The 13,258-nt window shown below is 34.9% G+C and overlaps 1 protein-coding gene across 1 annotated transcript in view; it reads left to right on the plus strand.

Annotated features, from left to right (window-relative positions):
- Positions 1-13,258, plus strand: part of IntS11 (integrator complex subunit 11) — a 171,534-nt gene that overhangs the window by 112,343 nt on the left and 45,933 nt on the right. The window contains exons 11-14 of the mRNA XM_090379336.1: positions 5,698-5,820; positions 6,075-6,164; positions 7,362-7,524; positions 7,640-7,750. Of these exons, the coding sequence (XP_090235462.1) occupies positions 5,698-5,820; positions 6,075-6,164; positions 7,362-7,524; positions 7,640-7,750 (487 nt within the window). The remainder of the gene's footprint in view (positions 1-5,697; positions 5,821-6,074; positions 6,165-7,361; positions 7,525-7,639; positions 7,751-13,258) is intronic.

Genomic DNA, 13,258 nt, shown 5'->3' on the forward strand with positions numbered 1-13,258 from the left:
GCACGATGCTAATCTTATAATACAGCCACTTCTATTTTTATTTATTTATGTGGATTTTGTGTTTGTTGCACTTTTTGCCATATTCTTTCATTTTCTATCTAAAATTTAATATAGATTCTATAAATTGTTTTTGATATCTGATTATAGAGGTCACTGGTAGTCTATTGTTCTTAGCTCTCTTTGATGTTGGTTTTAGTAGTATAAATTATAATGCTTGGATTTGTCTCTGTCCAGTTGTTACTGCTTTAATCACAGTTATTATGACTAGTTGTGTTTTTTTTCACCGTCATTCCGGGCCTTGCTTTTTTATCTTAGGTATGCTTTTAGATTTGGATTTTAGATTTCCTTCAACTTTGGTAATTCATTGCATTGGCATTATGTATCTAGTAAATCTTAAGCGTAAAATTTTTCATTATAGATACTGTGTTTTACTGTTTTGGTTGCAGTTATCGTTATGATTAGTTGTATCATTCCAGACCTTTCTTTTATTTCCAGTACGCTTTCATTTTGCCGGTATTTATGTATCTACTAAAAATCTTTATTACCTAATTTATTGCAATTTTCATTAATACACTGTGTTGGGACTATCCTGTCTAATCTCTATAAGACTTATATCACTTTTTCATTAACTTTTATTAATTACTCTTTTTTTCAAAATTTTCTTCTCTTACATAGCTTTGGGCAGGTATAGAAGCGTAGTCCTTTGATGCATGGTCAGGCATAGTCCTCTGATGAAATGTATCTAATTTTACTTTGGCTGATATCTGATTTATTGCATATTTGCTTTATTTCCCCTATTTTGAACCTTAGCCTTTGTACCTTAGTCAAATTAGCCTACCCCTATCTGATGCCAGCTTCCATTAACTTATTTTTGATGTAATTTTATTTTACAGGTTATTATATATTTCGGCCATATTTTCCTTTTACTTTTGGCTGTCTGTGTAACTTATTATTATTATATATATATATATATTATTATAGATATATATTGACTACGATGGACTGACAGTATTTAAATTCTATACCGTCGGACCAACTGATGATGTTACTAACAGCAAATGCAAAATGGGAAGCATTCAAAGAACTTATCTTGGAAGCTACTAGGCTATACATACCAATTAAGAAATATTGTTCAAGGTTTAGGCCTAAATGGATGTCAGATGAACTGATGAGGCATATGGCAGAGAAGAAACATGCATGGGATACATACAAATTAACACATGACACAGAAGCCTATGATAGATACAAGTTGATCAGTAACCAAGTTACAAAGGAGGTTAGGCAGGCGAAGGCAGATTGCGAGAAATCTTTGGCAAGGGATGCAAAGAAAAACAGCAAAGAGTTCTTTACTTATGTAAACTCTAGAAGGAAGGGGATGAATCAGATTGGTCCACTTGATATCGATGGGTCAACTGTTGATGATCCTGCTCAGGTAGCTAACAAACTAAATGAATATTTTGCATCCACATTCACACATGAGGAGTTATTTAGCGAGGGAAAAGCCAGAGGTGTATTCAACTCTAGCAGTAAGCTAGAGAATCTTGTAATAACTGAGAGTAAAGTGGAGGAGAGATTGTTGAAGATAAACACAAGAAAGGCACCCGGGGTGGATGGGATCTATCCAGTTATATTAAAGGAGGCAGCAAAGGAAGTAAGCAAATCCTTAGCCATAATTATGAGAGCTTCCTTGGACTCAGGGGAGGTACCCACAGACTGGAGATGTGCAAATGTCACCCCAATTCCCAAAGAAGGATCAAAGGCTGACACAAGTAATTATAGACCTGTGAGTTTAACTTCTGTTCCAGGAAAATTAATGGAGGCACTAGTTAAAGAAGCACTGCAGGATCATTTCTTTTTTTTCTTTTTATGAAAACCCCAAACACGAAAGGTATCAAAACCTATAGTACTCAGTACCGTGCATGGGTTGAAGGAGAAGTATGGGGGATGCCGGAAACTTTGCTCTAGAGACTAAACATGGGTTTCACCACTTCAAGCCTCCAATAAGCAAAGTGGTGGTATTTCACTGGTTGATGAAAGTCATCTACCACCTGAGGGGGAAGTGAAAATCACAATTATATACACATGATACACAAATATGCATTCATGTATATACTCTGGTGAATTTTAATAAGATTACAGTATTGCTTACTAGTAATAAATGTTTTTAATAAATAAAAAATCAATCCTAAGTATGATTACTATCTCAATCACCAACTAGAATACTCTGTATGATATACCTGATTCATGAGCAATGCAGTCACTCATCTGTTAACAAGATACCAATAAAAGATATGCAACAAATTTTCACTTATAATTTTTTTTTTTAAATTATCAAATTCAATTCTTCTTATAATCTAGTTGCTGTTATATGTTTGCCACACATGCACATACATGGGCAGCCCCAGCAGTTTGTGTGTTGGGGGGGGGGGGGTGAAGGCTACAGCAGTGTTTCTGAGAATTATTAAGCTTTATTTATGTAGCAGTAAAAATAAAATTCATATTATTTTGATAATGGGGGTCTATAGCCCTTTAGCCCCACCTGAGATCATTTAAGTGCACATATTTTGTAAGCCAAAGTGTCCCACATACAAAATATTCATTAAAATTAATGCAAAACTTTGAAATAAGACAAAGACTTCAGAATTTAGACAAGACTTCAGCTATAGCTCGGACACAGCATGGTTTTGTTAAGGGGAAGTCTTGCCTGAACAATTTGATTGTATACTATGATGCAGTCACAAAGGAACTGGATGCAAGAAATAACTTTGATATTATATACTTTGATCTTAGAAAGGCTTTTGACACTGTTGCACATGGAAGACTGCTGTACAAATTGGAGCAGTGTGGCATTGGAGGCAAATTGCTGCTGTGGATAAAGGGATGGCTGAGGGGGAGAAGACAGAGAGTGGTAATCAATGGACACTGCTCGTCGTGGACTAATGTTATTAGTGGAGTCCCTCAGGGCTCAGTGTTGGGTCCATTATTGTTTTCTGTATTCATAAATGATATTGATGAGGGTATATCAAGCTTAATGTCGAAGTTTGCAGATGATACAAAGGTAGGCAGGGTTATCAAGGACACTACTGACACTATGCTGCTGCAACAGGATCTGGAAAAGGTTGAGCAGATGGGCCGAGAGGTGGCAAATGAAGTTTAACATTGACAAATGTAAAGTACTACACATGGGAAACAGCAACCCCAGAGCAACGTATCAACTCTGTGGTACTACACTGACAGTGGTAGAGAATGAAAGGGACTTGGGGGTGATTGTGCAGGCAGATATGAAGTTCTCTGAGCAGTGCAGACGGGCTGCAAGAGTAGCTCATGGTGTATTGTCAATGATATATATAGGAATTTTTCTAGCAGGGATAAGGACTATTCCCTTGTATAAGGCAATGGTCAGGCCACACCTAGAGAGAGTACTGTATACATGTCTGGAGGCCTCATTTCAAGAAGGATGTAGAGCTGCTGGAACGAGTACGGAGAAGGGCAACAAGATTAGTGAATGGAACAAAGGGGTGCTCTTACGAAGAAAGGCTTAAGTTTTGCAAATTACAGTGTCTGGAGACTAGGCACCAGCGAGGTGATCTGATAGAGGTGTATAAAGCCTTGAATGGTTTGAGTATGCTCAATGCTGATGGGATTCTTCCTCTCGCTCAGAATAATCACCTGAGAGGGCATAAATTCAAATTGAGGAAAGACAGATGTAGGATAGATGTGCGGAAATTTGCCTTTAGCCAGAGGGTGGTTGGTTGGTGGAATAGACTTCCGTCCCTTGCCGTGGAAGTTGATAGCCTAAATAAGTTTAAGGCTCAGCTGGACAGGTATTTTGAACGAACAGAGGGGTGAGGTGGAAGTGTTTTTTTTTTTTTTTTTGGCTGATGCTGCATAAGCTTGCTTTCTTGCATCAAATGCCTCTACTAATGCTAATGCTAATATAAATATACAGGGTGTCTCAAAAATAAATGGCATAACTTCAGGAATGAGTTCCTCATATGTAGACAATAAAAATATTTTATATCAACATGGTTCCGGATATGGTTGGTTCCCGAGTTATTAACTGGAATGTCTTATCTCCCGCAGGTGATTTCCTTCATCATTTCCTTCATTCCGTCCTTGGTTCCCAGAATGAAGATGTCCAGACAGGAAAACGTTTGACGGTATCCATCGCCGCCTTTGTGAGCATGGGACCTTTACACCTCATGCTGCCAACAGAGGACGACCAAGATCTTCAACTCCTGAAGTAGAGGAGGAGATTTTGGATGTTGTGCATGCCACTCCTGGAAACAGCACATGCAGAATAGCAATGCAGCTGGCTTTTAAACGTTCGACTATTTGGAGAGTGTTGCAAGAACACCAGAACGGGTACAGGCTTTGTCACCAGCAGATTACCCTGTGCGAGTAATGTTCTGTCAGTGGTTCTTGCAGCAGTGTGGTACAACTTCTCACTTTCCTGCCTTAGTGATATTTACAGATGAAGCACAGTTCACACGAGACGGAATCCAAAACTTTCACAATCAGCATGTATGGGCTCAGGAAAACCCACATGCAATTCTTTCATCACATCACCAACAGCGGTTCAGCCTCAACACCTGGGCGGGTGTTTTTGGTGTTAAGTTATTTGGGCCCCATGTACTTCCAAACAAACTCACAGGGCAGGCGTACAGAAACTTTCTGGAAAACAACATGCCTGATTTCTTGGACGACACGCCACTGATCATTCGTTAATAAGCACACTTCATGCATGATGGCGCTCCCACACATTTCAGCCACCTAGCCCACAATTACCTGAATCGAAGGTTTCCTGGTTGGTGGATAAGTAGAGGTGGACCAACTGCCTGGCCTCCACGCCCAACTGATTTGTGGCCCTACTAGATTTCTTGTGGGCCATTTAAAGTCGTTGGTGTATTCGACTCCAGTAGCTGATGTGGAAACTCTCCGCAATCGAATTGTGGCAGGTTGTGAGGCAATACGAAACATGCCAGGAATTTGGCATAGTCTTCACGAGTCCATGAGATGTCGCGTGAGGCCTGTATTCAGGCAGAAGGTGGACATTTTGAACAATTACTATAAGGTGATGAGAACAGTTAAGTGTCATAGACAGACCTTCAAAACTCAGAAACCAAGCATTTCCGGACCACTATGTTGATATAAAATATTTTTATTGTCTAAATATGAGGAACTCATTCCTGAAGTTATGCCGTGTATTTTTGAGACACCCTGTATATATATTTACACACACACACACACGGCATATTTACTTAATTATATATACGGCATATATATTAAAAATAATAAAACTGTAAGTATTGCCTAAAAATAAAATGTAATAAATTTATTTTTTTAATTTTCAGTAAATGTTTTAATAATATATTTTTTCAAGTCTTTCAAAAACCAGAAGGTATACGCTATTCATCTAAAAAAATCCAGAGGGTATACCTGCTATACTATTCGAGAAAAACTGACATCCTACTAATTTGTGTACAACAGATTTTTCAGCTAAGTTATGGGTTTTGTATTTCTTCTGTATTCAGCATATTAAGGATGTGTTTATGCAAATAAATATTCTGCATATTTGAGTTTTGCAAATACTTGTCTTTAATGCATATTTACATTTTTTTAACATACAAATTAAATTCTCTCTATGCAATATATAAAGCAAGGAAGTATTTTTTCTTATCTCTTATTTTGTTCTAGCCATTTGATAAAGCGTACATAGACAATACAGGCCCTATGGTTGTTTTTGCTACTCCTGGGATGCTGCATTCAGGTCTTTCCCTTCATATTTTTAAACGATGGGCATCCAGTGAAAATAACATGGTAAAGTACATGTTTTGCAATAATATTTGATTATTTGAAAAAAATAAAAAACACATCTACTTTTTAAAATTTTATATTGCTGGTGTGATAAGCAGCTTAATATATTCATTTTGGTGTTGCAAAATTGGGATTATTATTAATATGAGAATTTTAGTCTTACAAGCTAAAATTTTATGCACTGGCAGTTGATCAGAAAACAAAGAAGTAAAAATTCATAAACTAAATAAATATATGTATACTTTTTTTTTTTTTAGGTAATCATGCCTGGTTATTGTGTATCTGGAACAGTAGGGCATAAAGTTTTAACAGGTGCAAAGAAGATTGAACTTGAGAACAGACAGATTGTAAGTATGCATTTGATCTCTCTCTCTCTCTCTCTCTCTCTCTCTCTCTCTCTCTCTCTCTCTCTCTCTCTCTCTCTTGAAACTGTTATTTTAGTGCAAATAACAACATGAGGATAAAATAAATTCATTTTATACTTACATTTTTTTACCAAGGCTTTACCAGAAGAAAAGGATTAATCCTTTTCTTCTGGTTTTTGTGCTATGAGATTATAGTGCACTTTTGTGAAAAAAAATAATATGCACTCTTAACAGTGAAACAGTAAATTGTAAAACTAATGTTCACTGGCACCAATGATGCCTAGAGTAAGAGAGAGAAAACACAAAATTACTGCTAGCACACCACTATAGTTCACATGTGACATAACAGAACATTACAATATGGAAAGGGAGACACAAAAATGCAATATTAACTATAGAATGAATTAAAACAGCTATGATTTTTTTAAATGTTTATCATAGTACAATTTACTGTTTCACTTAAATGGCATTAAATGGCAATTAATAAATTGCCATTTATTCTTTTGATGAAATAGTCTCTCAGAAGTGTGTCATTTATATATCTCAGAACTGAATAATGAGGAATAAACCAGTGGGTTTCATAAGGTTTGCAGATTCTTTGTTTCATAAGGTGTGCATTCTTTGTTCACACTTGTAAGTTAGGGCAGTATTAAATAAAACATGTATTTATTTGCCAGAAGAGACAAACCCATAGTATCAGCTGCACTGTATAAACTTAATTTTTGACTATAAAATTACTGGTTAACATATAAATGATTTATTTCACTGTGCTCTTTTGCAGTTTTTGAAAAGGAATGTGATAACCAAACCACAATTAAAATTGATAATTAGTAACTTTAAAGAGCCTATCTGCCTTACTCCAGTTACCATCCATTAATTTTTGCCATTCATTTAGAAGCACAACCAACTGTTAGTAACTTGTAAAGTAAATATATATAATGAAAACTGGACAGTCATTTTGGAAAACAAGACACATATATGCAATAGAACTCATTTATTTATTACATAACTGCCCTCTACAGAATTTGATATTCATAGACATTTGGGATCTGAAACATTTATTAAATATTTAATGATCAAAAATTTATAGCTATAAAATAGATTATATACTGCAAATTTTCAGTTTGTAGTAATCCTCTAATAAGAGCAACTTTAATTTGTAGTGTTTGATTTTTGCAGATAGAAGTAAAAATGTCTGTGCAGTACATGTCCTTTAGTGCTCATGCAGATGCTAAGGGAATTATGCAGTTAATTCGACACTGTGAACCAGTCCATGTATTGTTAGTACATGGAGAAGCATCAAAAATGGAATTTCTCAAAAAGAAAATTAAACAAGAGTTTGGTAGGAAATTTTTCTTTTATTTTTGATAATTATTAACTTTGTTATCACATGTACTTTTTTGAAATTAATGAAGCAAATCATTTACGTAATCACTGAGTTGTTATTTTTCATTTAGGTATTGAGTGCTACATGCCAGCAAATGGAGAAACGGTGAGCTTCTCCACTAAAGTTTCAATACCAGTTGATGTATCTTTAAGTCTTTTGAAAAAAGAATTAGCTCGATCAGGTAAATAGTCATTTGTTTTCCTCTTGAATATTGGATAATCTGTTATATTTTGCATAGTTTGAGAGATATCAAACCATTATTAAACTTATGAAGGACATTATGTGGAAATACTACTGAAGTATTTCCACATACGAGGGGGGGTATCAAAATGTTCATACCCTTACCTAGAAATAATAGCCCTAGAAAGGTGAAACTTTGCAGGAACTTTAATCCTTTTCTATGTACTCTCCATGTATAGTAACACATTTCTCCAATCTATGGATCAGTTGTTTAATACCTTGATCATAGAAGTCTGCACTTTTTGCCTGAAACCACAATTCCACTTCATTGATGACTTCCTGATGAATCAAAGCGATGTCAACGCAATGGTTTCTTCATTTCTCGAAACAAGAAGTCTGACGGTGCTAAGTCAGGAGAGGTTGGGTGCTGCAGTAGTTTGAAGCTGCACTGGGCAATAACACTAGGAAACCATGATTCCACTTCATTGATAACTTCCTGAGACGAATCAAAGTGGTGTCCATGCAATGGTTTCTTCATTTCTTGAAACAAGAAGTCTGACGGTGCTAGGCCAGAATAGGGTGGGTGCTGCAGTAGTTTGAAGCAGCACTGGGCAACAAAGTTGGTGGTGGCAATGGCGTCTTTTTGCAAAGGCATCAGCAATCTTGGAACCCATCATGCGGAGACTTTGACATGTGCAGATGGTCATGTAAAATGCTATGGGCAGACCCATAACTAATTCCCACTGCATTTGCAATGAAATGAATTGTCACATGTCTGTCACTCAGCACCAGCTGCTCAACCTTTGCAACCGTGTCACTATCTGTGGATGTTGATGGCCTTCCTTCTCTTGGCTTGTCAAAGACACTTGTACAATCGCACTGGAACTCCCATTTCCACTTTTTTACAGTGTGATAGGATGGACAATTCTGCCTATGTACAGCTTTCATATCTTCATCAATTTCCTGGGCTTTCTTGCCCTGCAAATGCAGAAACTTAATCACTGCTTGATATTCCACTTTGTCAATCACAGTGTCCTTCCTCGGATTCTGGCTCCACCTCTGGTGTATGATCACCTATGGGAATGAAATTTCATGTGTTAGTTATTGAATATGTAGGCAATTTATTTAGTGGCATTTTTCTATTGATGTTTTATCTAGATCAGGGTATAAATTTTTTGATATTCCCTTGTGTATAAGTAAGAAAATTTTAATAAAAGACACTTACCACATGAAATATTTAATTTATTTATTGGTATGAAAGGATGAGTTAATACAATTATACCAAAACAATTCCAATAACTAAATAAAATTGCCTATGTTTTGGATTTCCATATCGAAATCCATCTTTGGGCCTTGATTTTGGGTTTATGAGATGGCTGTTAACTGATCACAGGCAAGACCTAGCTGTACCATACTAGAATGTAGTACCTATAGGTACAAAAGTGTTAAATCGGTTTCTTGATTTAACAATCAAATTGTTTAATTTTCTTGTTAAATTAGAAACAATGTTGTGTATATAGTGCTAGAAAAGGTGAATCTGCTATGCACTTAACAGTCTGATAATGGCTTTTCATCAGCTAGCAGGTGGTCTCTGTTAGAAAACATATGCTAAATTGTGAATAATGTATTTTGCCTAATTGAACATCCAAGATTTATGGAAATAAAGCTTTTATATAAAAACAACTGTTTTATGTATGTTTAACTTCTAGAATTGGGTCATGTTTGCTGTACACATTACAACACTGCAGAGGTGCTTTTGTTCAGCCTGTAAGTTGAACATAAGCCCAAGCCTTAAGGTTGAAAACTAGGCCCACATAGCCTTTGGTTGGAACAATGCTTTCACCATAACTGAAATCCAATGTAGAAAAGCATATAAATTTATGTAAATAAATTTTATATAAATGAATTAAATAAAAGCCCTGCAATTTTATAGTATTGTAGTGCCACTTTTGTTATGATTTATCAAAAGAAATTCATGTTTTTATAGTTAGTGGTGAATAATGAAATCTGTTATACCCAGGGGGTGTAGAGATCACCATGATAGTACAAATCAGCACTTTAGACTACCACTCTTTCATTTGCTTTTTTATGACAATACAGTGGTTTCTCACTTCAGTTGGGGAGGTTTGTATTTGGATCTTAGAGACTGAAGATTTATTAAATTGAAACTGTAGTTGATCATCTCAGATGGGGAGAGAGTTTGGTTTTTCCCCTGTGGATTATTCTGGTGGTTTTGCCTGCACAACATGCAAATTGGCCCATGAACACACACACACACACTTGTCAATACGGATACACCCAAACCTCTTTTTATGCGATAGATACGTTCCTAAAAATTATGCGTAAAAATAATTCACGTAAAAAGAACTACTGACTCCATAGAAAAAGTGAAGATTGGTTCCAAACTTGAAATATAAGCAAAATAATGAAAAATACAAACATTAAATTCATTAGGATCATAAGATTTTTATTTAAATTTCGTGGAGAACACGCATATAATGAATTTTAATAACTTTAAAAAAAAAACATTCATTTCAGTTGTTTGCTAAGGATTCTATAAAAAAATTATGTTATTTGCTATCAGTTTCTGACAATAAACACAAAAGCTTTAGTTTTCATGAGACTGTAATATCACTAGAACTACTAGATATGGTATTATCGTCATTGACTTCCACCTCAACTTGTGGAATTCATCTTGTCATGTCTTGAACAAAAGTACCACTGGTTTTTTCAGTAGTTTTAGGCATGAACTCAGTTATTAATCGCTGTGTTGATGCTTTAGATAAATCACGATATAATTCTCTGTATGAAGACATTATCAACTTAAGCTCATGTGAAAACTTCCCAGCACATTCTCCATTTGGATCATATCGGGCAAAATAATTGCCTAAATTACTGGCCAGTTTAAGACCTTCTTTAATTATATCAGCAGTAAAAGTAGGATTATCTTGATCATTATTATTAACTTCTTCACTTTCAGGAGTCTTAGAAACAATCTCCACTATTTTGTCTTCACTAAGAGGTTTATCATTTAACAATTCTTCGATATCTGCTGACGTAAGATCATCGAATCCTTCTCCACCAATTTCACATGCCAAACTTATTATATTGGGGAATTCTGCAGTATGATTGAAGGGAACAGGAGCATTCTTTTTAACACATGTGGACCAAATAGCATTCCAGCATGCATTCATAGTTTCTGGTGTCAATTCAGATAACGAAAATCAAACCTGATTTGTACATTCCATAACTGAAAATTTTTTCCACACATCCATAACTGACAGTGTTTCATCATCATTTAGCTTGTTCAAAATGAACTGAAATGTTCGTCTGACATATATTTTAAAAGTCGCAATTATACCCTGATCTAGAGGTTGTAGCAATGATGTAGTATTGGGTGGCAGAAAACAAAATTGCACATTTGGGTGTTCTATGGCAGGATGACTGGGTGCATTACCAAGAATCAAAAGCACTTTAAATTCGAGACACTTGTCATTCAAATAGCGTCTAACTTCTGGCACAAAATGTTTGTGGAACCACTCAGTGAAAATATCAATGGTCACCCAAGATTTTTTGTTGGTCATCCAATGAACTGGCAATTTTTGAAAATCTATGCCTTTCATTGGCCATGGTCTTAATGATCGATTTATGAGCAGTGGTTTTAACATCCGATCTCCTAAAGCGTTTGAACAAAATAGGAGTGTTATGCGATTCTTTGCTGCTTTGAAACCACCAACAGTTTTTTGTATTTTTGATACGTAAATTCTGTTTGGCATTTTTTTCCAGAAAAGGCCAGTTTCATCCATATTCCAAACTTGTTCACGAGTGTATCCTCCATCTTCAATTATTTTAGCAAGTTTTTGTGGAAATGCTTTAGCCATTTCCACAGCAGAAGCTATTTCACCTTTAATTTTTATATTATGAAGAGCATGTCTTTTAATAAACTTAGCCAGCCAACCATTGCTTGCATGAAATTCATATTTTTTCCTCGATTGAGATGAAGTATCTGGCTGCAGTTTTTTAATCTGTTCATAAAATCTCAATGCTGATTGCTTGATGGAATTTCCGTCAACTGGCATTTTTTTTTTGTACATTATCTTCTATCCACATTACTAAAGCCTTTTCGGCCTTTTCTAGAACAACATCTCTTGTGTATGATGATAATTTCGCACTCGATTTTGTACCAGAACATACCGCTTTTCTAATAACCTTTTCATTTTTTTTTATAGATCTGATAGTTGATTCACAGACTCCAAAATGCTTACCCACAACCGTCACACCTTCCCCAGTTTGAAGACAATCTAAAATTTGAATTTTTATATCCAAGGAAACGGCTTTCCTTATTTTTTTGGTTATCGGCAACATCATATGAAATGAAAGTTTGAAAATTACATACAATGTAGCTTACCATTTATTATTTCTTGGCAAAATTATTAATTTTATAACGTGATTTTTATTTTGATTTCACTTAAAAAATGCAAATGCAAAAAATGCGGTAACTGTGTTGTCTACTCAAACACCAAATTCAAACTCCTAAGAACTGCTTTTTTATGCGCAGTCATTATGTAATTCGGGGAATTTCCAATAAATGAAATTCGTAAGAATTTTCTAAGTTGATACGAGAAACCAAATTCAAACTGCAAAAAACTGCTGTTTTTTTTTTGTTTATGCATAGTCAGTTATGTAATTCGGGGAATTTAGAATTTAGAAATTTCTTAATTGAAATGAGAATGCAATTCTACAAAATTCTCAGAATTTTCTTGAATTACAGATTTTTTCCTAACTTAGACTTTAGGTTGGTCACGTAAAAGTGAATAAAAATTTTTATTCACTTTTACGTGAAAAAAATAATTTTTTTTTACGTGTAAAAAAAAATTATTTTTGATATCCCAATTTGCGTAACTCTGAATTCCTGTAAAAAAAATTCGCATAAAAAGAGGTTTAGGTGTATATGTATAACACAACAAATATAGCCTTAGTTGCTGATGAAATAAACAGCTACCACCTTCACTTTTTTTTTTTTGTGCTATCCTTCCTGTTAGATTGTTAGCTGTTACCAGAGCTCTAATTGCTGTTTCTGTAATGTTTGCTTGATACCATTAAACAATCTACCATCCCTCCTCTTTGCTGCCTCTAGGTTTATTACTATTCATTTTTGCCTCAAATATCCTTTCTATGTGCCCCTAATAAAAGTATATTTAAATTCTTTTAACAAGAATGTAAAGAAGTTCATTAATTCAGTGTCTTATTTGGAAGGAAACATCTATTAACTTTGTATTTGTCGCATGATAGATAAATTAAAAAATTTATCTATTGTGGAATTAAAAAAATTTCAAAATTGTTAATTTTTTTAATGCTATCTATAATTTTAATCTTTTATGAATTCGACTGTGAAAAATCCATTTATATTAAAAAATGTAACTCGCTTTAAACGTGTCAGAGTACAAATGCAAATTTAAAACTTCAAAGCTATGCTTTGATTTGAGGAGCATGAGTCACTGACAGCAGC

Source organism: Mastigoproctus giganteus, chromosome 1 (assembly GCF_048544385.1).
Source record: "Mastigoproctus giganteus isolate SK-2022 chromosome 1, ASM4854438v1, whole genome shotgun sequence".
Lineage (NCBI taxonomy): Eukaryota > Metazoa > Arthropoda > Arachnida > Uropygi > Thelyphonidae > Mastigoproctus > Mastigoproctus giganteus.